The sequence below is a fragment of the Cheilinus undulatus genome, linkage group 20, assembly GCF_018320785.1.
Source record: "Cheilinus undulatus linkage group 20, ASM1832078v1, whole genome shotgun sequence".
Lineage (NCBI taxonomy): Eukaryota > Metazoa > Chordata > Actinopteri > Labriformes > Labridae > Cheilinus > Cheilinus undulatus.
In genome coordinates this window covers 33,215,249-33,240,148 of record NC_054884.1, presented here as the reverse complement: position 1 = coordinate 33,240,148, position 24,900 = coordinate 33,215,249, and the positions used below count along the sequence as shown (strand labels likewise).

General features: G+C 38.0%; 1 protein-coding gene across 6 annotated transcripts; it reads right to left on the bottom strand.

Moving 5' to 3' along the window:
- Nucleotides 1-470: 470 nt before the first annotated feature.
- nbr1a (NBR1 autophagy cargo receptor a) lies at nucleotides 471-24,885 on the bottom strand. Of its 6 annotated transcripts, none has more exons than XM_041815718.1 (22): nucleotides 24,640-24,885; nucleotides 24,225-24,287; nucleotides 22,281-22,299; nucleotides 22,097-22,119; nucleotides 21,181-21,363; nucleotides 20,532-20,609; nucleotides 20,208-20,431; nucleotides 17,531-17,650; nucleotides 16,963-17,262; nucleotides 16,464-16,623; nucleotides 13,341-13,589; nucleotides 10,123-10,248; nucleotides 9,925-10,000; nucleotides 9,711-9,821; nucleotides 9,045-9,227; nucleotides 8,738-8,896; nucleotides 8,351-8,496; nucleotides 7,738-8,159; nucleotides 5,768-5,853; nucleotides 5,372-5,480; nucleotides 5,035-5,134; nucleotides 471-2,074 (listed from the first exon to the last, which is right to left on the bottom strand). In XM_041815718.1, the coding sequence occupies exons 1-22, from the start codon at nucleotides 24,739-24,741 to the stop codon at nucleotides 1,886-1,888; spliced, it is 3,228 nt and encodes a 1,075-aa protein (XP_041671652.1). In that variant the 5' UTR covers nucleotides 24,742-24,885; the 3' UTR covers nucleotides 471-1,885. The 6 variants fall into 6 exon arrangements, with proteins under 6 accessions (XP_041671652.1, XP_041671654.1, XP_041671653.1 ...); XM_041815720.1 differs by having other exon boundaries at nucleotides 5,390-5,480; XM_041815719.1 differs by having other exon boundaries at nucleotides 9,045-9,224.
- Between the last annotated feature and the right edge of the window lie 15 nt (nucleotides 24,886-24,900).

Genomic DNA, 24,900 nt, shown 5'->3' with positions numbered 1-24,900 from the left:
TATGTAGAATTTACATGTTCTCCCCTTGCATGTGTGGACTCTCTCTTTGTATTCTGGCTTTTTTCTAAAGTCCAAAAACATGCTTGTGAGTTTCATTGATGACTGTAATTGGCTATCAGTCCAGGCAGTAACCCACCTTTTGCCCAATGGCTCCAGCTTCTATGACCTTTAACAGGATAAGTGCTGTAGATAGCGGATGGATGGATGGACAACCTAGCTCCTGGGTACACAGGAACAGACAAACCCTTTCACAATGAGGTGCCGATTCTTATTGGCCTATTTAAATATGCTGAACTCTCACACATCACTGTTAAAACTGCAGTATTATCAGAGCACAAACTAACCTTTGCAACCTCAGAACAGTTAACCTCAAACTGAAGGTGTTAACTGTCGGTCTCTTTAGGAGACATACGTTGTGCGGTGTGGTTTGACCTACATTTCTCATTAACAGAGAACAAAGACACAACAGCGATGTGCAAATAGTTTATTGGCGGACTGACAGCTGAAGGGTATTCAATGTTTACACTGTGGCAGAAGAATAGTTTGACAAGCATACAGTGGTAGATATAGTCACAAGTTTTCTCTAGAGCAAGTTTTTTTCAACACGAACAATCAACATATGAAAATATGGTTTGAAAACTCCTCAACCGCACACATAGAGAAGGTATAAATGAAAGTAAAAGAGGCATACGTTAACTTAAACCTGCACACTCACACCACAAATGTCAAATCACCACATGTATGTCAGTAAACTTAAAATCATTCTAAAAGGCAATGTAATGAAAGTAAAATATACTTGGTTCCACTATGAGATCGAGGAATGTGTAGTTTGAGACATCTCAGCTTGGATTAGTGCTAAATGGCTGTTGCTAGGTTTATTTTTTGTGGCTGAATGAGGACAAAATGCAGGCAGGAGAGAGAAACAATGATGCAGAGCAGACTTTTTTTTAATTTCCACTGACTGTGCTAAGACCACAAGAACACGACTCATCTCTAAAGCCTCTACCTGTCATGCAGGTGTCTCCTAAAAAGCGGTAGAAAACATCCGAGTCCGAACGGCGATGCGCTCGGACAGTTTTGTATACATTCCACATGTCAACGTCTAAAATAACAGTACTCTGATACAGAAAAAGATTGCATTGTTTAGGCAGATTTCACTACGAGAAAAGTCTTAATTATCTTGTTTTTCTTACTACTGCACTGCTGACCCTTGACACCCAGAATATCCATGAAGCTCCAGTAGCATCGACTCAAACGAGAGCAGGCTTTTGCAGGACATTTCTATCATTTTATGACATTCAACAATAGTAACTTCGACTAGCCAAAGCCCTTTCAAAAGACGATGAGTTTCAGTGCCGAGGAAGCAGCTACGACAGCCACACAAACACGAAGATGAAGAGCTGGAATACACACTTTTTGTCCCGTCGAAACTACAGCAACCGCAGCGTAACACCAACACAGAAGGCTTCATGGGCCAGGTAAACAAGGCATGGCAAAGGTTCACCGCTATTCATAGTCATTTACAGGTGTGCGTGTGGTTAATTTCAGCAAAATGTTGAAGCTAAAGGAAAGGCAAAGGCGGGAAAGCCATTTTTTCTAATCAAGTGTTTCAGAAATAAATGCTCCTCTTTATATTTTCATTTTTAAATAAACTCTTTTGTCTAATTTCTATCAATCTTTGTCCAAATAGACTACCAATTTGGAAAAGCATTAAATCACATGAATCATATTTCCTTTGTCTTTACATAATTCAAAATAAAGCTAGACGCTGTAAAGGGTGAGCGATACGCAGGTCATCATCTAAATATTTTTTTTAAATCATGTTTAAAATTCTAATAAATTCCTTCTTCAACTCTTAAAGCCTTAAAGAGGAGTAGCTTTTCCTTCAGTGCAGAGTGTTGACAGCTTTGCTCTGGCTGTCTTCGGCCATCTGCACCAGCTCGTTGACGGTGTGCAGCAGGCTGTAGCTGTGCTTCCTCAGCAGCCGCTGGTTGAGCTGCTGGTCTCTGAAGCCCATCTCCAGCAGCATCGCCATCATGGAAGGGTCCTGTCTGGTGGCCGGGTCGATGCCTCGCTTCAAGGGAGGAGAAACAAAAATATATGTGAGATACAGACAAAAGTATTGGGCCACACCTGTCAATTATTGAATCCAGGTGATTCGATCAGACTTGTGGCCATAGGTGGATAAAATCAAGCATGCAGTGTCTATTTGCAAACATTTGTGATACTAAATGGGTCGTTCTGAAGAGCTCAGTGACTTCAAGCATGGCACTGTGATGGACGCCACCTTTGCAATGAGGTGGTTTGTGAATTTTCATCCTTGCTGGATATTCCACAGTCAACTGTGCGTGATATTATTAAAAAGTGGAAGCGTTTGAACAACAGCAGCTCAGCCGCAAAGTGGAATTGCACATAAAATCACAGAGCAGGGTCAGCAACTGCTAAGGTTCATGGTGCATTAAAGTTGCCAACACTCTGCTGATTCCATGGCTGAAGAGTTCTGAACTTCAACTGGGTTTTGCAGATGCCAGGAGAACATTACCTGCCTAACTGCACTGTGCCAACTGTGAAGTTTGGTGAAGGAGATTGGGACATTTTTCAGGGTTTGGGCTAATTTCCTTATCTCCAGTAAAGGCCAATCTTAATGCTTAGGCATAACAAGACAATTTGGACAATGCTATGCTTCCAACTTTGTTGCAACAGTTTGGGGAAGGCCCTTCTCTATTCCAACATGGCTGTACCCCAGTGCACAAAGCAAGGACTATAAAGACATGGTTTGAATGAGTTTGGAAGAACTCGACTGGCCTGAACAAAGCCCTAACCTCAACCCTATTGAGCACCTTTGGGACGAGCCAGAACGGAGATTCGAGCTAGGCCTTCTCATCCAACATGAGTGCCTGACCCCATAAATGCACTACAGCATTGATCACCAAGTGGAGGCCCAGGGGCCACATCAGGCCCCCCACGGCTTCCCATCTGGCCACAAGAAGGTTATTAAATTCAGAACATTTGAGAGGGCAAAAATATGGTATGCTATTGTTCAACTTCTTTTCTTGAGGTTTAGATAAAACCTTCAATAAAGCGGCTTATCAGACAAGCACACCAGTATTTCTGTAATTCAGCAACACATACTTGTAATTGTTATCTTGATTAAAGTTGCAAGTTTTTGCCTCAATTTTCCACATAACACTCTTTGGGAGTGCAATGTCCCCCCTCCGAGAATCTTCACAGAAGATCTGTTTCCTGCATGTGTTTTTGGCCAATCACAACATGGCATAAAGAGAGCTCCAGAAATATATAGCTGAAGTATCTCAATCACCACCTTGTGCAGTAGAGGTGGTAGGGACTAATCTCACTGTTGAAGGCTTTAAGTACCTAATTTGGAAGGAAATAACATTTTCAGCAATAATACATTAATTAGACAAAATATTGATTTTATTTCAGATTATTTCATTGTCCACAGTTAAAAATGCAACATGTACATGAATACAATGTCCTTACAGTCCCTGTTGGTATGATGGTCTGTCAGCCAATTACTTTTGTCCATATAGTGCATGTTTTTAAGCTGCTGTAGTGAGCATTTAACTGGCAATGAAAAGGAAATTAAAACTGATGCCCTGTTATGAGCTACAAGAATGAACTAGTGCTTCCACCAGGCACTTGCTTGCCTTTGTATGTAATTACCAAGGGGGTAATATGGTGCAAGGTCGCTGCCACATCACAATGAGAAAGGCTGCAGCGACCTTTGACCTCCAAAATCTGATCTCAGTGTAGATCTGCGCCACATTATGCACAAAAACACCGGCAAACACAGTATTCTTCTAATCTTGTATGATTTTAACTTTGGTTGGAGTTAAGCTTTAAATTAGAAGCTCATTTAGTAGCTTTATGTTTTAACAGCTGAGGAAATGAGGCCATGGAAACAACACACTCCCTTTTTATAACCTTATAAACCTGTTATGATGAAACAGTGACCTATTGAACATGTGGCTGACGCAGTGCATCACCAGCATTCATTTAAACCTGGGTTTGTGATGATGTTAGCATTCCTTTAAGCTCTACTAAGAGAAATGTGTGCTTCTTCAGCTGCTAAATTTCAACTATTGTGACAAGTTAACTCTCTGTGTTAGCTGGTTGGTGTTGGGTAGGCTGGGTTCAGCAGTTAATCAGACTTCTTACTGGTCAAACCAGGTGCTTGCTGCAGCTTGAAATTACGGTGCAGTTAGATGGTTATGTTGCAGTAAAACAAGTTAGAAGATGCAAAAATCTCCAAAAACATTAGGAGAACTGCAGAATAGGCTTCTGATTTTCTGTGGGTTACAAGCAACACCAATTGATTTGCACTTAAAATAGATCCCTTAAAAAATATTGATTTTTATGTGATATAAGATGTTAAAATTCATTGTGAGGTAAAGCCTAATTAGGTGATCCCAAAAAAATCTCACACAGACTCCTCCTTTTTGATTAAATTTTAAGAGTAAGAGACAAGGTGTTTTTTCCAAAGTGCATTTCCACACCAGTGCAGTAATAAAGCCCTCCTGTTGTTACATCTTAGGACATTCACACTGATAACTGCAACTGTGTAATATAAAATGTCTCAGATGATTCATTCACAGTGCATTTTGGCTAGTAAGCACATGAACACATAGTGAGACTTGTACACACACCTAGTGCTGTGCTACCCTGATGCCTCCACCTTTTTTGTAACTTTTCTGCCTCTGTTACTACCTCTGAAGACAGTACAGGGTGGGGATCACTTTGCCCCCATTACACCTGTGTGACATTCATAGTGAAGGTGAAATGTCACACAGGAGTAAAGAAAAAAAGGCCTTTAATTGCCACTAAGAGCTGGACTACAGATTTCCATGTTTAACAGTGACGACAAAAAGCATTGTTAAATAGCCCTGAGCATATACATGCATGTTTTTGACACTTAGAATCATCACCATCAGAGTTGTAGTCTTGTAATATTTAGATTTTTGTAATCCACGTTGGTTGGATATATTAGAAAAGGAGGGTATCTTTGTGACATACCTGTATTGAACAGTTTGGTCCAGTGAAGAGAGCTTTATAAGCAGACGCTGCCACAGAAAGGGCCCCCTTGACGAATCCCTCTGTGATGCCTCCTTGGCCTCTTGCATAAAGAAAGGATGTGGTTACTTTGGGTTAGACAACACAACTGAAGAGGACATAATGTTCCAGTTAGGATTGTTTAAAAAAAAGGAAATGAGAGACAATTATTAACAAACCTTTCTGTAATGATACTGATTATAAAATCAGAGTAAAGCAATAAAATGTTAGACCAAAAGAAAAGAAAATTACTTATAGAATATCAACAGGATTAGTTCCTTCAAAGTATAAGCATATCTACTCTTTTGTTGTGTTGCACCTTGGCTGCAAAGCGTATCTGGGTCTGGGGTTATATGTCTCAAAGGCACTGGATGCTGAGCCTGCTGATCTCGACAGACCACCAGATGATACTGCAGAGCGAATAAAAAAAACACACACAGCCAAAAACAGAAAATATTAGATGAGGAACAGAGCATTATGCTGAAGCAACAAATCCTAAAAGCCTGTGTGTTAGCTGGCTTCCTGTCATCCCACAAAGGACAAAATGTGTTTCCTCTCTCTATTTTACCAAACCGCTAAGTCGTGTTAACAAAGTGAGTCAGTAGAGTGAGGTTAGGCAACCCTGTTTTTAATCTAACTGCAGCTTTCAAACTGTAAAAGACAAACAAGCAGGGATTAAAAAGTAAAATATACTTACCATTTAGGTGGACCCTTGGTTGGGGCGGCTCATATGGGTCACAGGCCGGAGGGCTGGGGTCCTCAGCCAGGTACAGTGCCTCAGACCTGAAACACATAGAAAGAAATAATGTGATTTGTTTCACACATCCATCTGGTAAACCTTCGTAAGACAGCGTTTGGGAAATGGCAGAGCTTTTGAAAAAAATACTCAGAAGGTTAATGGATGAACAGTCTGACTGTCGCATCTTTACGGGCCAATCAGATCAACAAAACACGTGACTTGGCCGCTACCGAGGCATAAATCCATATAGAACTGCATAACATGAACCATGGTGACTGTAGACATGTCAGTACATGACTTTTGTAGTTTTTGAAAGGAAAAGAACTCACTGCTGTTCTTTGTTCTTATTTTAACAAAGAAATGTCGTCAAGTTCTGATAAAATTGACGCTTTAGCAGCATCCATGCTAATGTTTTTTGCCATATCTGCACCAGTCTACTGTTGCTGCTTGCTTACAACACGACTGTGCCATGCCCAAAAGTACTGCCCCTTGACGCTGATTGGTCCTGCCACTTTCTAACCGACCCAAACAGTCCAGCAAGAGCTTTGCAAGATGGATTTGCCAGTGAGAAACCCAGAAACGAGTGTATCCATCTGCTTTGCAGGGGTTATTAAAAAAACAGGAGTTTGACAAAAACGTAAACCATAAATGTGCAAAAAATTACAAGAAATAGAAAGTAAAGAATGCCAGAAGCTCTTTAATTGCAATATTTTCAAGGGATTCTGGCTGTCCTGCAGGTCTGCTACAAACCTGCTAATTTGGACCAGCTATTTTCTTGACAAACAAGAGTTAGGACTCATACTTGGCTTCCATGGTGATGCTCAGATAAATTTGGCTGGAAATCTGCAAGAAATCGGTCTACTTTTTAGTTTTATTTAATAGAGGGTATGCCCTGAGGTCACTTTCAGCATGCAGCACACTGGCTCAGCTGGACTGAGTGTCAGAACGGCCAGAAACAAGGCTATCCGCTCAATGGGAATGAAAACAGTACCTGACACACCAGATAGGTTGTTTTAAATATCCATTGCAAAGACATATTTCACCTGGGAAAGCTGGGAAAGCTCCCATAGAAAGCATTTGGGAAGGGCAGGACTTTTCAGAAAATTCTTGGCTACCGCTGCCATAGATTGTTGATTGCCTCTGGTGTGGCTCTATGCTCTTGTTTTAATAAGAAAATGAGGTCCAATTCTGGTTAAACTGCCGCTTTCCTACAGCGACATCCGAGCTAACAGCTACCACAGCCGCAGCCACTGGATACACCGGCAGACCCCACCTGCAACGATCGCAAACCTATGTTGAAGCAGACGGGGAGAAGAGCGAAAACATGTTTTCCGTGATGAAAAGCTTTCAGTTTTGCTCTCTGCACTTGTTTTAATAAAGAAATGTTGTCCGGTTCTGACAAAACTGCCGCTGTGGCTAAGTCCGAGCTAATCACTCCACTAGCAGCCATTGTATACAACCACTCACTTCACAACACTTTCCACCTCACAAACTCGGGCTGAAGCAGGTCAGCAGAAGAGCGAAAACATCTTTCACATTATGAAAAGCTTTTAGTGTTGTTTTTCATTTTTATTACATACAGAAACTATGCTACAGCTAAATCCAAGCTAATCACTGCACTGGATTGCAAACTGTTTTGAGTACAACTAAACCCCGCCCATAGCTACTGCCTCATTCTCCTTAAATGATGCTGATTGGTCTGAGAAGTGTTCAGTTCAGCACAAACGGAGCTTTTCAAGATTGATTTGCCTGATGACAGAGATGGAGTCTGGCAAACCCATCTGCTTTGCAAGATTACAAACTAATATCTGCAAGTGGTCCTGGTGCTTGGAGTGAAGATTAAAAAGAAATCTTTATAGCACCTCTCCAAAAATAAAGGACTTCAATTCCCTAACTGCATAAAGCCCACATGTCTGAGCTCCCCTAACCTGGGTGAGTAGAGGGCCGGTGGAGGCAGCAGGGGTTCAGGCAGCACAGGAGGTGGCACCACTTCCGGGGTGAGCGTGGTGGCGTCAAGAGTTTGAGAAGCGCACAGCATCTGGTTCACACTGCTGTGGATGGATGGAGGGAGAATTGGAAGCCAGGTGTTCACAGGAGTATCGTCATCGTCGTCATCCACCTCCGTCTCCTCCTGTGTCTCTCTCAGCGAAGCTGCCGCATCGACCTCTGACTCTCCTTCTTTCTCTTCATCTGGGTTGGCTGAGCTCTCAAGAGCAGCAGCGTTGGTGTCGGGCTGTGACATGGCAGAGCTGTACATGGACTCGCCAAGAGGCCGGCTGGTGTCGAAGCAGTCTGGGAGGACGATGATGTAATCGTCGCAAGAGGAGACTGAGGAGGTCTGGCTGCTGACCTGGGACACAGGGAGAGGAGGTGATCAAGAACTACAAAAAAGTCTCTTACCGTTAATACATGAGGATGAAAGTGTTCATTCTATTCTATTCTATTGTAGCTAATTATCTTTGCTCATACAAAGCTTTATCTTTGGCTTTCTTGTTCAGCGAACATTATATATAAGAGAAAGCACAAATGTGTAATTCTCACCTCCTCCCAGTCTTCTCCTTTGTTTCCTCTCTCCTCTTGGGCATCCCTCATGCTCTTCATCTCATTCAAAACCATGACCTCTTCATCCTCTTTATCAGGAGGCGAACTGATCTGCAGGTTTTCATTTGCCGGCTCCAGCAAGAGAACTGATGGGTGAAAAAGAAAATCACCAAAATGAGCCACTAAAGACTGCATATAAGGCTGAAAATATTGATTATGCCAAAGTTATGAGGGAAATCTGTATGCACCAATGTTTAAGACAGGTTGTTTTAAATTTAGCTAGTAGATATAGGCAACTGGTTAGAATTAAAAAGGAGAAATAAAAGAAAAACAATGATCTGAGGCTGAAACATGCAGAAAAATATAATGAAGGTAAAATGTCCTGACCTGGTCTTGTTTCCTCCTCCCTGCTGATCAGGTTGAGACCAGCGTTTGGAGGCAGGGCTAAACTCTCCAGTCTGATGGCACAGATCTTCTCCTTTCCATCCTGCACTCTCTCGGTTTTCTCAACATCTACAGAGCGAAAGCTGGGACCCCGGGAGACAACTGCAATTTAAAGGAATAAAACCACAAAGTCAGGGATCTGTTATAGAAAGCTAAATTAAAAACAAAACAAACAAATAAAGCTTTTTGAGATCATTACAGTGGAAGGTAAAGTATTAATATGATAAAGGGAAGCTAGATTGCTACCCACCCTTTGGTTTAAGGCTGCTGTGCTGAGCTCTGCGCAGGGGTCTGTGGTCGGGAGCCTCCTCTAATGTGAGGGAGCGGATGACGGTCTCACAGAGGAACTGAGCTCCGCTGATCTCCTCCTCCCGGTCCTCCTCATGGGCCACGGGCTCCGGCTGCTCCCTCTGCTGCCTCAGCTTCACTCCTGCTGAGAACAAGATAAACATTAGAAGACAGTATCTAACTTGGTGCTAAAAAAGTCACCTACTTAACAATTAAGATATTTTAGCAGTTAGGCAAGCTAACTAATGGCACCTTTCCACCGGCCCGTCTTAGCCCTACTCTACTCGACTTGGCTCGACTCTACTCGGTTTGTGTTGCGTTTCCACGGGCTGGTACCTCCTACCAGATACTTTAGTACCTGCTCTGCTCTGGTTCCAAGCGAGCTGAGCGGATACTAAAAGGTGACATCGACCGACTGCAGGCCACTGATTGGCCAGAGAATGTCGTCACTGAAGAGTCATGAGCGTGACGCCCGACACAGGAATCAAACCCGCATCTAAAATTACTTTTTTCTGTGTTGACTGCTGCATCAAATTTTGCTGCTCTTTGTTGCATAAAACCAAGAGGAAAAATACAACCCATAAAGCACACATGACCACAAGCATTAAGTTGTAAAAACCAGACTTACCAAAAAGCTTTCTGACCCCTGACACCTCTGTATCGTCTTTCATCTGTGAAGAGACGGCCTTCTCCAGCAGTGGTGCATCATGGGGCAGAGGGGATATGCAGGGCGTCAGAGCTGTGGATAAGGAAGAGATAAAACAGCAATACTGTTAAAAACTACAGTCTGAATATTTAAAGAAAATGTTGTTACTACTTTACCTCTAATAATGTTTGCTTACCCACAGGAGTGTTGTTAGGAACCTTCTCCAGCTCCTGCACAATATTTATATCCAGCAGCTCAAATGACAGCAGATCCTAAAAACACACAAAAAATGCTGTTACACTGATCAGTTTTCTCATGCATAAATAAATGCCCTAAATAAATGACTCATGCATGTCTCAATCAGCTGATAGTGGAGCAGTCTGAGCGTGTGCACCTGTGCGGTCAGCAGGTCCACTGAGGGGAAGTACAAGTCTTCATTGTTCAGGTCTACAGTGAAGCCAGGACCGCCGTCCTTAGGCCTTACCTCCTTCTTCTTCTCTGCTGCTTTAACATCCTCCTTCTGGAGCAAAAAAACAAAAACAGCACCATTAGAGTCATTAAAGAACACACATAAATTATAACTTTTAATGTTATAGTAATGAGCATCAGCTGTTATTATTTAATTATTCTGATTTATAGATTTTATTCCCCAAACTTTTAGATCTTTATGTTTACATTATTAATTGCAAACTTTAAACCAGGACTTTCAGAGACTCTCAAACAATCCATACTGCAACAATTATTTTGATTTTCTATGTTAAATCATTTTCTCAGTGATATCCATTTCTATTAGGGCTGGGCAATTAATCAAAAATTAGATTAGATTGCAGTATAGCCTGCTGCAACTTTGAAATTGCAGAGAGTGCAATATTTCTTTGACCTGAAATTGTGTTGAAATGCCTGTGCACTTTTTTTGCAGCAGAGATGTTATTATGCGTTGCATGTAATGCAACAATTCAAGTGCCATTTTTAAGAATTCTCTACAAAAATCTAATTCTCTTCATTTTTGTAAGTTTGTCTTAATAAAAATTAGAATACCAAACAATGACACCATTCCCTTCAATATAATAATTTGCAATTCAAGTCAAAATCATCACAATTATATATTTTTTCAAAATGGTTCAGCCTGTGTTTAATGTAATATTGTATTGGTTATAATATAGAGCTATTTATTGCTTGTGTTTGTTGGAAAATAAATAAGATGACAAACTTAAATAATCGCATATCAAATTGCAATCCCAATATTGATTGATTAGATTATTTTGCCAAATCGTTCAGCCTTAGTTTCTATGAGAGAAAGGAATCCGGCATTTTATTTAAACTCATTAATTTAAAACAAACATGTAAAATAGAATAATGCATGACAAGTGAAAGACCTACATTTAAATTCCAAGCGACTGAGATTACTCCAGGTATTCTCTGTAAAATGATCCTTACAGAACTAAGAGTGCAATAACATTAGTGTGAAGGTCAAGCTCAGTTAGCAATGTTTTATTGCATTTGATTTATATAAAGCAGCATTTTTTAAAATAATGCCAGGTATTAATAGAAGCTTTACCCGGTGGATGCAATCCAGGGCTCGGGCCTGCTGAAATCTTACCAGCTAACTCTGATGATTTTTAGAGAATGGTGTGACGGGAATAAAAATAAAGTTAAGCCTTGGAAATCTACTTACTTTCATTTGTTTTAACTCCAACCTTGTTTTTTGTTATATAAAAAAAAACATCTGGATTTAAAGGCCTCAAATTTGCATTTATATGATGGCATAAACAGTGTACTAATTCAATTTTGGTCATAAAATTATGTTTATTGTTTCAATTTAGATACTACATATAGGGATGGATATAATATCTGTATTGGCAGATATTAGCTTAAAAAGTTTATTACAAGTGTTGGCAAATAAGAACACTTCTAATGACATTAACAGCAAACATTGGCCTAAATCAGCTGAAAATACTGGATGTATAAAAGAACAAGTTCGTAGTTTTAGACAGGACCAACAAACCCACGTCAGCTTAAGTGTTTTTCTTTGTTATTCCACATTCCTTTGATTTTAAAGTGTTTTAAGGACTTAAGTTTTAGGTCTGAACTACATTTAAATATCGGTATCAATATATGTGCCAGCTAAAATGAATCTGTTACTATGAGCATATCAAAAACCAGCATCAACCCAACACCCCGAATCCCAAGACGTCTACTGCCTATGCCCAGACTCATACAAAGTTTACACCTATTTTGGCAATTGTATTTTGGAAGAAAACATTCAGAGTATATATTTCAATAGATTTAATTGATTTATCTTTTTTTTTAATATAATCTGTAAGGTTTAGAAGCAGTGGTGGGCAATTACTCAAGTCCTGGGTTGAATTATGATCTTGGCTTCCAGCAATCAAGATAATAAGATAATTATTATTATTTATATTTATCTATTTATCAGTTCTATGTTTAATTATTTTCTATATTTATACATCTTTATATATTTATTTAATGTCAGTAATAAGAGATTGATAAATTCATGTGATGCAGATGTAAGATCATTTTGATTGCATTCTATAATCATAACCCGAATATTAATCAAAATAATCATGATTATAAATTTGTAATAATTAAGTATCTTTAGTTCAGAATAGAAAATCCTCTCTAGATGAGACAAAAAAAAATTTGCTGTGCATAAAAACAGTATGCACATTGCAGAGATAATACTTTTTTTTGGAGAGACACAAGCCAAACTACAGTTTCTGTCTTTACAAATTTGGATTTCATATCTTCCTCCAGTGTTTTCTAATATCATAATCTTTGCAGTAAAAAAAATCCAAAGGATCAGGTGAACATTTGTAGTACTTGACTCTAAAATAAAGTGGGAAAAAGACCAAAATTACATAAAAATGATACACTACAGTCAAGTACAAGTAGAACTACTTAAATACAGGACTTGAGGAATCTTGTTCCGTATCACAGATTAACCCTTTGTTGTTTTCTCATTGGTCCACTGACAAACCCTTGCCGAGCCGAGTCTTTCCGGTGCTTAGCAGTGGAACTGTGACCTTAATTTTGTTACTGCAACACCGTCTGTAAGAGCGAATTAATATATCCACATCATAATAAGAGGGTATTTTTTATCCCATTTCCTAAATCAAAGGTTCGTTATGAAAACTGTCATCTCTAGATTTGAGTCTGTGGACGTCCATGTTGGTAATTTAACCCATCGACTCACAAAGAAAAATTCAAAATGCTGCAAGATGGGAGAAAACGCTTAAATACTGAAAATATGTGATGATCTGGCAATTCTAAGTGGCTATAATATAACTTAAAGGCAAAAATATTAACGTTATACTTCAAGTAATGTTATAATAATGTAATATTGAAATTACCGTTCTGTAATGTTATCCATGGAATCATCCACTTAAAACTCAACATTAATGCTGGAATAGTACAGCATGTCTGAAGGTATAACTCAGCTCACTTCAATGTTTCAAATGGAAAGGAGCCCAAGGATGAGCATTTGTCTAACTTAATACCAGTGATTAAGGAGGATGCTCAGTTAAACTACATGGAAGAATGGTGGATGTTTTCAGTGCATCTGTACAGGAATTCAGTGGATTTCACACTTGCCAGTCGTTTGCTCTGATGCCCGAGCGTGTTGCGGTTGTCGCCAGGGTCGACCACGATGCTGCACCAGACACGCGGGCCGAACTGACACCCGCAGTGCGCCAGCCTCCAGTGGGAGGTGTACGTCCCCTCCATCACGGGAGCCACAAAGGCCACACTGACCACTCCCACCTGTCCGGGCAGCAACAGGGGGACCGGCACCTCCCTCCTCTCCTCTGACGCCAGGCCGAGGTTCCCCCACATGAACACTAGCTGGGTACACGTACATACATACACAGAACACAAAAGAGGAATACACATGCGAAAAGGCACAAAGACAACAGCATGCAACCAGAAAAAATAACATAAAAACACACTCAACAACACTTAAAACATAAGAAATTATTTTTAAACATAATCTTAAATCAAAATTATGAGATAAAATGTCAAAATTACAAATTAAAAGGTTAAACTTGAGAAATAAAATGAGATAAAAATGTTATAATTATGAGGTAAAGAGTCAGAATGGGATAAACCAATAACATTATTTGATAAAAAGTAAAGATTATGAAATAGAAAGTCAAAAAAGGTTATGAAAAGTTATGAGATTTGAAAATTAAATTGAGGTAAAGACAGAATTAAGAGAGAATAAGTCATCGCTATGAGAGAAGTCAAAATTAGATAGAAAGTCAATGATGACGTTAAAAAATTATCATAATTATTGGAAAATTATATCTGATTATAAGATGAAAAGTCCAGCATATTTGATACAAGTCAGAAATAAGAGATTAAAGAGGCAAAAAGTCTCATTTTTAAATGAAAGCCAAAATACTATGCCAGTAAGTCATTATTATGCAAAAATAATTATCAAACGGTTCAATAACGGTTTTTCTTCTTTTACTTCATTATTTCAACTTAGTTGCTCCTAATTTGGACATTTTACTCCTTTTATGTCGTAACTTTGACTTACTTTCTCAAAACTTTGACCCTTTTTATGAAAATTATGACTTTTTTTCTTTTTTTCACTTTTTAATCTATTAATAAGGACTTAATTCTTAAGTCATAACTTAAGTTCAATTTTCATAATCAGGCCTTTTTTTTCTCATAATTTTCATGTTTTGTCTCATTAAGTTTCCTATCTTGATTAATTATTATTCCACAATTCTGGTCATTTTTCTCATATTTTTTTTTAGGATTTATTTTTCAATAGTTACTTATTTTTAATATTTTTTGTTTCCATGTGGATAGATATTGGATTCCAAACAATTATGTCTTTTGAGTAGCGATACAGTTTGATATAAAAACATTTTAAATACTAAACAATAAATCAAGAAAAATATTAAAATTCTGAGATAAGAGGTGAAATTTAAGAGAGGAAAAAGTCATAACTATGAAATAAAAGTCAAAATTGTAAAAGAAAAGTCATTATTATGAATGTGAAGTCCAAATTCTGAGGGAAAATTTCAAATAATGAGATTAGAAAGTGAAAAATATTAGTTCAAAAGTCATCTTTATGACATTAATTATGGATGAGATGAAAAAAAAACAAAATTATGAGAATAAAGTGGAAAATTTGAAATAATAGGTCTGTTTTTAGATTCATAATGACAATAACTTATAATCATTATGAGATTAAAAAGTCAAAATTTATAAGACAAAAAAATATTGATATGATAAGTTGAAAAATATATGACAAAAAGTTCAAATTCATACTTAAAAACTGAAATTGAAGGGGCGCAGGTGGCTGAGTGGTTAAGGCGCACCCCATGTATGCAGACTATCTTTCTCTATCATATCAAGGCACAAAAATGCCCAAAATAAACCTTCAAAAAAAACTGAAATTGAAGAGAGGAAAAACAGAATTATGAAATAAAAGTTGAAATTAGAGATGAAAGGCTGTGATTATGAAATGTGGAGTCCAAATTCTCAGGGGAAAAAAAGTTGAATAATGAGAAAAGGAGTGAAAAATATAAGTTAAAAGTCATCTTTATGAATTAGTCATAGATAAGAGCTAAAAAGACAAAACTATGAGAATAAAAGTGGAAAATATGAAATAATAGGTCATTTTTATAAGATTCATAATGATAATAAGTTATAACTATGAGATAAAAAGTCAAAATTTATTAGATATAAAATTATTAATGTGAGAAAAAAGTTGAAAAATATCTGATAAAAAGTTAAAATTCTTAGTGGAAAAAAAATCAACTTTGTGAGATAAAAGTTCAGATCAAACGACAAAATAATGAGTTAAAATGTCACCACAGAGGAAAAAATACAAGGCATTTTATGATAAAAAGTTTACAAGATTTAACAACAAAACCGTGTTAAAAAGTGTCACAATGAAAAAGGAAATCTAAATGAAAAATGTCATTATTATGACAGAAAAGTCAAAAATAGCTAAAATTTGCTCATTTTTATCTTACAAATGTGACTTTTTATTCTTACATTTTTGACATAATATTTACACATCATCTTTAAATCTGGACTAAACATTTTCTTCTTCTAAATAAGTATTTACTTTAATTTTTCTAAATGGAAGAAATGGGCTTCCATATAATTGTGAGTTTATCAGCAGCTTTCATTTTTCAGTTTCTATTGTTCATAAATGTTTTGTGTAGAACTACTTTTTGGGAAAAAAAATTACCTTCATGGTATAACAATTCTGCTGCAACTGATTATTTTCTTGCAACTTAAACTTGATTTTTGAAAAACTATTTTTTAAATTTCAGGACAATCACACCTGTTTATTTTAATTGTTTAGCACATTTATATCAGTTTTGTTTAGCTGTTTAACTTTTATTGTATTGTTAAGTCAGCTGAAGAAAATGGTTTTAAAAGTGGTAAAAAGGCACAGAGATGAGAGCATGCGACCAGAGGAAAATAAAACACACTTAAGTGAAGGAAAAAGGAACTCACGCGCACACATTTGAACAACGACAAAGACTCGAAAACTTAAATTCAATTAAATCAAATGATAAAGATCTCAGACAACAGGGGTATTAGTGGAATTAGGCTGGATAGGAAATCTTAACTGGTGTTAGAGGATTAGGAGAAGGTAATGAGCTGAGTGGGGGCTCAGAGTGGAAGTAAAGCGAGGAGGGGCAGAGAGAGAGTGGGGCCTGTCCTCTCGGCGGGTGGGAAGGGTACCTTAGTCTCTGAGGTCCAGCTGATAGTGCCCGAGTTCCTCATCTTCCAGTATTTGATGAACTTGGTTCCAGGCTCCAGACGGGTGCCGTCCGGCAGATTTTCATCCAGAAACAACGCAGCCATAGTGGGCACCAAGGACGTGTGCGAGACCCCGGGACCCCTAGTTTCAAGTGTACAGAGCATTGTTGAAAAAAGCCCTGGTTTCTTAAATCACCCATCTCTTTTGTTCTCTACGAATCAAAAAAGCAGGACCCCCAGATTTTTTTTGCAGCTCAAAAGCAATTTTTCTTAGAAAATCTATGAAGCAGCAGCAGCAGTTTTCACATTGAGGTAGTTCCAACATTTCCACCACCCCAGAGCAGCCAGCGATACACTCATACATACTAGATTACAAAGATGGCATATTTTGATTCTTTTCTTGAAAAAAAGACTTTATTGCATCCATGCTGGGTTTCGAGGTACCCAGCACTGGCGGACGCCCTCCCGAGATGGCGCTTACTCTGGACTGGAGGCCTGGGGGTCGGGGACCGGGGCGGGGATGGGACCTTGGGCTGGGGCTGGACCTGAGGCTGTGTCTGAGGCAGCAGGAGGGGGCAGGGCCGGGACCTGGGTGGACGCCGAGGCCGTGTTTGTCAGGTTGGCTCTGCCTGAGGTAGAGGGCCCGCTCCACTGCAGCCCCCTCTTCTCCAGTCTCAGTTTCTTCTTGATTTCCTTCACTTCAGCTCTGAGCTGCCTCCGTTCAGCTTTGAGGCGCTGTCGCTCGGCCTTGCGCACTGTCCTGTCTCCTCGCCGTGGGAACCTGGTTTGAATATCATCAGGAACACCTATTTGTTGACTATCAAAAGTTTATTTTCCAAGAACAAAGCACACATTCACACACTTCAATAATTACAGTTAAGTAGCTGCTAAAACATTAATTTAGCCCCGCTAACATCTAGTCTTATTCTTAAGTGTTCATCCATTAATACAGCAGAAGTGAGAGAATAAAGGGCTAACACTGATGAATATAGGAATGTCTTTTTGCTTCAAGAAGTAGGGAGATTTATCCTCAGTCTTTGGGGGTTTACCTCAACTCTCCCGACATGCCATGCTCAGGGATGGAGAGAGGAGTCTTGGTTCTCACGAGGTTGTGGCTGGGGTCATGGCTATGTCTGCACATCTCACACAGGATGCAGGACGGGCACACGCTGGCGGGAAGAATACATTTTATGAGGATGAAGGAATGTTGTTCTGTGGTAAAAAATAACTCAAGAAAATAATGCTGATGCAAAAGATATTATCACTGAAATCTATAACCTATGAACTATAACCTATGACCTATAAATCTATGAACATGTCTCTCAAGTACCCTTAGTATTTCAAACAGCATGGAAGTCTATTCCCACCATAAAAAACATCTTAATTCAAAATTAAGAGATAGTAAATGCCAATAATGAGACGAAAACTCCAAATTAGGGGATAAAAAGTTGAAACTATGACAGAAAAAGTCATAATTGTGAGATAAAAGTCATAAAAATGGGATAAAAGTCAAAATTTAAGATTTTTTCTTAGACCTTTTTAAGACCTGAACTGAGAAAATTAATACCACTTTTATTTTTGCAGTAAACAGTCAAAAATTAAAAGCATATGAGATTTTTCAGTACACCAGACCAGGACTGAATTTTCTGATTTAACTGACTGTTAGTGAAATTTAAAATAGTATAGGGCAAATAAGTTTTTTGGTCATTAAAGCCCAGATTTTAAGATTTCTGGCACATTTAATGCCTCATTCTATCAATGTGCCATATACTGATTTTTACCAGTTTTAGGAACACATCTGCTGATGTTCAGGGGGTGTGCTGAGCTTATTCTGAAGAATTAAACTATTAAATAGCAGAATAATGCTTTTTCTAGGGGAAACCTGTCAAAATAAGGGTGGCCTACATGGATTTTTAAGTTGGCAACCTGGTAGCCCAGATGTTAAGAGAACTGGACTGGTGTTTTACAACAGTACTGAGCTTGTTTGATCACAGTAATCCAGATAAAATAGAAGAGAGGTCCCGGTTTACTCCCCCAGGAAATCTAGAACATCCATCAATAATTCCCCTTAAATCTGGAGAATATTTATGCAATGGTTTAAAATTGTACAAGGTTGACTAGAAAACATTGATTGGATAAGAAGATGTCTTAGTCAAAGTGTCTTACTGTGAGATATGAAGTTAAACTTGTGATATAAACATCATGATTATAAGGCAGTCAACTATGAGATCAGTTTAAATGAGGTATGTAGTTCAGACCCAAAACTTTGGTCCTTGCTGCACACAATTTAAAGTTTGAGAATCAGTCCTTAAACACACTTAAAAGTGTAAGAAATGACGATGAATAAAGAAAGAGACTTCAGCTGATGTAGGTCTGTTGGTCCGGCCTAAACCTGCACTGACTTACTTTTCTGATGGCCAATATTTACAGATTTTTATAACCTAAATATTGGCAGAATTTTTCATATCTGCCAACACAGATATTTACCTATTTTTAGATGCCTTTATTGTGATAGGGCAGCTGTAGAGAGACAGGATATACAGGGAGAAAGTGGAGGAAAACATGCACCAAACAGCGCTGAGACCAGGAATGGATACTATGACTGGTGCCCCGCGGACTCCAGCCTCTGCATATGGGTGCATGCTCCACCAACCCAGCCAAGTCTGCACCCAATATTTAACTTTCTGAGCTAATATCTTCCGATACTGATAATATACCGGTAGTATTGTGCATCTCTAATACTTAAGGACTTTTTTATGACTCTTTATGATATAATTTTCTATCTCTTAATTTCAATTTTCAATCCCATAATTTTTAACTTTTTGTCTTGTAATTTTTACTTTGTGACTCATATTTTTTACCTTTTATCTTAAAAATTATTCCTTTATTTCACTTTTTGTTTCCTTATTTTGACTGCAGTTGTGGGCTTCTACATCAGTAGCTCCCATTTTCCTCTTTCTTATGTTCATAATTTTTCTTTTTCAGATGAACTACTTTCCAGACTGCCTGGCTCTTGTGCCGATTACTGTCATAAAATTACCCCAAAATCTGTTGCAACTGGTTTTCCCCATTATATTTCAACTTAATTCTCATAAATATATCTTCTGTTGATGTTGGGATACTCCTATTTGAGTTTCATTTATGAGATTTTATACTAAACTTACTTGACTGACATTTTTTCTATTTAATCATCTGAAATGGTTTGGGTTTGAGATTTGGTTCCTGCCATATTTTTCTTTCGCACGTTGATGTAAACCTAAGCTGAAACATGTTTGATGCTTCAGCAGCTGTTAATTTGTATCAATAAAAGTTTGGGTTTTTTTTCAGCATCCTTGCACTCCTTAAACTGTATTATTAGAGCACATGGATTTGTATATATTGGTAAAAATGTTTAATTACGGGTTTATATCTTAAATTTCAAATTCATACATCTAGTTTTTATTTGTTAATACTTCAAAATTTAATTTCTGTACATTCAGAGCAAAGCTAATTGAAGTTGCTTGGCCAAAAAGGCCAGTTTTGCTGCGGATTAATAATGAATTGAAAGTTCAGATATCTTATATTTACAGAAGAAAAACTATCTATACTTAGATATCTGCTTAAAGAGAATAGAAATGCAATAGAACACACTTAAAGAGAAAGTGTGATTTGAATAAAGGTCAGCCAGTTCTTCAGGTATCTTAACATTTGTTATGGCTATTTCAAACAGCACACTTCAGCACCTACCTGCACTTGTAGGCCCCTTCAGAGGTGAGTTTGTTGCAGCTGCTGCAGTTTGGGGTGTAGCCGAGAGATCCGTTTGAGGTGGAGGGGCCGGGCCTGGGCCCTATAGGACCGCCGATAGCACCACCGGCCTCAAGGGGCCCGTCAGAAGCCTTGTGGGTACAACACTGGCCGGAAAAGTCGCTGCACATCCTTTCCACTACTTCTTTCACCACTTCATCTTTAAACTGTGAAACAAGAGGATTATTTGTGTGAGTCGATGGTAAACATAACCCTTAATTAAGGAATAAATGCATATAAATTTCTGTTTAACTTCTTTAAAATTACCTTCTCCATGTAGGATCTGAACCACATAGGAGGCGGCTCATCTTCTGGTTTGTTCCCCTTGTTGTCCTTCACTGTTACCTGCATCAAAGTACATCACACTCCCATTAAAACAAACCACATTGCAGAAGTGGGATATTTATTTATACTCTGTAACTCTATACATTTGGAAAGTGTTGTATATGAATTCAAGCACTTGCATGAATTTGAAATGTACAAAGGTTTGTGGGTAAATGCTTGAACATTTCTAGTTATCTTTCACAGAGAAGGAACCCTTTGTTGGCTTTATTTACCTGTGTAATTTAAATTTCATTAGTTTTCTGTTTTTGTAACACTATTTGGGATTTCTTCTCCTTATTTAGAGAATTTTATTCCATGGTTAGGGAAAATAAACAGCCCAGAGACATTACTAAGGAAAGTTTGTTCACCACAGTGGGGAGTCAGAGCCACAACACTTACATAAATATTTTCTTTCTAGATGATTTAATAATGAAACACAAAACTAATGTTTGTTTCCCCTGCAGGCATTAGGCTGCATACATACTCATAATTTCTGTTTTCAATCCTATGCAAGCTATTTAAGAGTAGATAATAATCCCGACATGGCCCATTTGAGGAAACTAAAGTTGTCAAAGAGGAGGTGTGTCCTTACAGCTTCTCGCTCTGGGGTGACCTGTGTGCCTTTGTCCACTGTTTTAACTCTGGATGGATAAGGAGGAGCCGGACGGAGGTCTCCTTTCAGCTCCTTCACCTCCGTCTTCAGCGGGCCTCCGCAGGCCTGCCCCTTCATCTTGTACACGTTCATGTGCAGCTGGTTCCCCTGCTTTTCTGCGCTCTGCACACATGGAAAAACAAGCATTGAACGCATGAACAGGTGAAAAATGAAAAATAAATCTGAGTCGGAGTATCATGTGTCTTTAGGAAAAATAAAGCGTGCCTTTTTTTCTTCTCATCTGTGTATTTTGGCAACGGTTACTATGTGAACGTGGCTACACTGGAACAGTGACATATTTGTGTTGTGTTTGTTTAAAGCACAGCCACACAGTAAATCCTAATTACATAATGATGCATGACGTCTAAAGCCAGAACAGAATTCTGTCTCTTTATTTGACTAATTTGTTACTCATAATAGTTAAATTAGATTTGTTCAGCACTCACAAGTTCCTTTTTTAATACAGACAGCTCTATATTCAGAGAGAAAACAGTATTTTTATCTGCCATGGCTTCCTGTATCGCTTCAAAGCTGATCAACGTGTGCAGTTTCGTAAATAGCTCCTGTGATGATCTTTCTTTTGTCCTTTTGTTTAACACCATGCTGTGAGTCATTTACATTCTTCTTATTGACCTAGGCGAAGGCCTTGAGAAACAAACTTGATCTTTCTGGTGTTAAACGTCACTCAGACGCTCCCCTGGAGCTGTCAGACAATTAGCATATTTGCTTGTTAGTTGATTCATTGTCTGTAAAACCTGGACAATAGGGCAGCCCTCTGTATCATCCCTGAGCTTTATGCTGCTAACGTAAGCCCTGTCTTCTCTATTTTACAAAAAGAAAAAGAAAAAAGTCTTACCTTGATGGCTTCTTCATATTCATCTGAAATAAAACAACACAAGTTAGTTGCTTGGACAGAACATTTTTCATATTTCTGCTTAAACTTTTAACTTCATCTAAATCTTTAACGAACATGTTCATTTTGGCATAGTTTCTGACTTACAATAACAATAAATTAATAAAAAACAAGGTTATTTTCTCACCTTGACTGTTTATGCAAATCTGCAATAGAGTGGACAAGTCAGAATGAGTCAATTACCTCACATCCAAGAAAAACTATTTCACAATTATCACTGTTGCAATACCAGAATTTTCAATGTCAATATGATTCTTGGAAAAATCTAGCCATAATGATGTGTTTTTGGACACCACAGAGACAAACACATCTGCAACCAACTTATCTCTGCAATTTAGAAAGTGCTATCCCTCTTTCTCCAGCAACATGACTTTAAAAACTTGACTTTAAGCTGTGAAGTTTTTTCCTTAAGCTTTGGTACTTTGGATCAGAGAAAACAGACTGTTTAGAAATGCAAGGTATAAAAGCTTCAAAAATAGTTATTGTTTATATGGTCATCATGATGCCAGAATTTTTAACTTTGATTTGAAACTTAATAAAGATCAAACTATGCTGATATCTGTTTCATTAGCAAGGCAACAAAAACAGAAATCCTAGGTACCAAATACTGGGAACAAGAAGAAAATGAACAACCAATATAATGTGCAATTTAGACAGAGCTTTTTTCTCGCTTTCTCTCCTAGTAGTTCTTGATTTAAATATGACTTAAGATCTCAGATTTTTAAAATAGTCTCTATATTTTTGATACCATTTCTCATCAAAATCACCTTGTAGGTATTTCCTTAAAAGCACTAAGGTATCAAAATATCACTTGCAAATAAGGTTGTTTATGCCAGTGGTTCTCAAACGATGTGTCAAGGCACACTAGTGTGTCTTTAGGCAAGTCTAAGTGTGCTGTGAGAATTTGTACTACCATACAAAATTTCTAAAACTGCACAACAAAAGATACTGTGTATATATAAACTGTACTGTATGTTGTAGCAGCTATTTAGCATGGATATGAATATGGTGTGCCTTAAGATTTCAACTTGAAAGAAGTAAAAAATAGAAAGAACTACTGGTCTTTGCTACCAGTAAAGTATAATACCAATACCATGTAAACAACAAAAAGAGTCCCTAGCATCCAATATGTGGAGCATTCTTGTTTTTGATCATCATTGTGTACAGCTCCTCTGCATTGTCTAAACCCTTTGTTTTTAACTGGTGGGTCAAGACCCATAGTTGGTCTCAAAGCTATTTTTAGTAGGTTGTGGATGTGTTCCTAGAAAAAAATACGTGGCAGAAGGTAAGGCTGGCCAGTTTATTGAAAATAAGATCAAATCAAAATAAAGCCAACTGTAATTTTCATATCACAGAAGGTGCAATATTTCTTTAACCTGAAATGTCTCAGTGTACCGTTTTTTTGCAGCAGAGATGTTTTTGTATTAAGCAAACATTTAACTTTTTTTTTTTTCTAAAGTAGTTTGCAAAAAAATCTTTGTTTTTATAGATGTTTTTCCTATTAAAAATAATGACAAAATGATCTTTCCTTTCCATACAACAATTCATATCAAATTTTTAGTATGAGTCAAAGTAATCACTATTAGACATATCTCAGAATATTCAGCCCTAGTTTAACCTAACTAATATTGTGTTGGTACGAACATAGTATGATTTATCCCATGTGTTTTTTTCAATACACAAAATCAGAATTAAAAACTAATCGCATATTAAATCACAATATTGGAAAAAATATTGGAATTTGATTTTTTTTCATAAATCATTCAGCCCAAGCAGAGTATATAATGTGCTTTTATGAGAACCACTGGTCTAAACTGTAGATATACATACATTTGAACCATTAAGACTGGGTAGAAGTTTTCTCACAACTTTGACGGATTATTTTTTCTCCTGAACACATATTTTATCGCATTTTTTTAACTTTTGCAGTTTTTAATCGTACTGATTGTCGAAAGAGGGAGATTATGTCGCTTAAAAATCAGGGAGACTCTTAAAAAAACCTTGAACATAACACTCGCAAAGAATGTAAATAAAGCTACAGTAATGTAAACATTAACATGCACTTCCTTACCTCTTCATTATCTTCATCAAAGTATTTGACTTGAAAGTGGTTGATCCCAAATGATGCTTTTATCTGAAAAATAATTTCCATTAATTGTGATCAAATAAGAAAGAAGTATTTTCTTATAAAACCAGAGCTTTTTGTCCCCTGATGTAAGAACATCAATACAGGCTCGTTGAGAAATACCTCCACAGCTAGCTACTGAACAAATATTACAGCAAACAGAGCATATTCTTCCCCCTTTCCCTGACGTATTCAGCAACGTGCTCCCCGAGTGAAATATTAAAGCTTGAGTACACATTTTGACGCAATAATATCGACTGCCCTTCAGGTGGTCTATTGTTTACGTGCCTAGGCCATGTCTGGGCCTGCTTTCCACCAAACTGCGCCAGCATTTAGCCAGCACGCTCAGCTAGCATCTTACCCAGGCTTCAACGGATTCCCACTCCAGTTTATCCAAATCCTGAGCCAGGAATCTCTTCACGTTCCCCCGAAAATTGACTTTAATAGTAACGGGCAGCCCCATGTCAGCCGTTTACGAGCGTATAATGGCTATCATTTGCGTTGACACCGGCCTATTTGATCCCTGTTGCCCTCGACTGTCTTTTCTTGTTTACATCGTCAGCTGCGTCTAGAAAAATACGGTGACGTCTCGCGCAGGCGCAGTGAATACATGGTGTGGTCG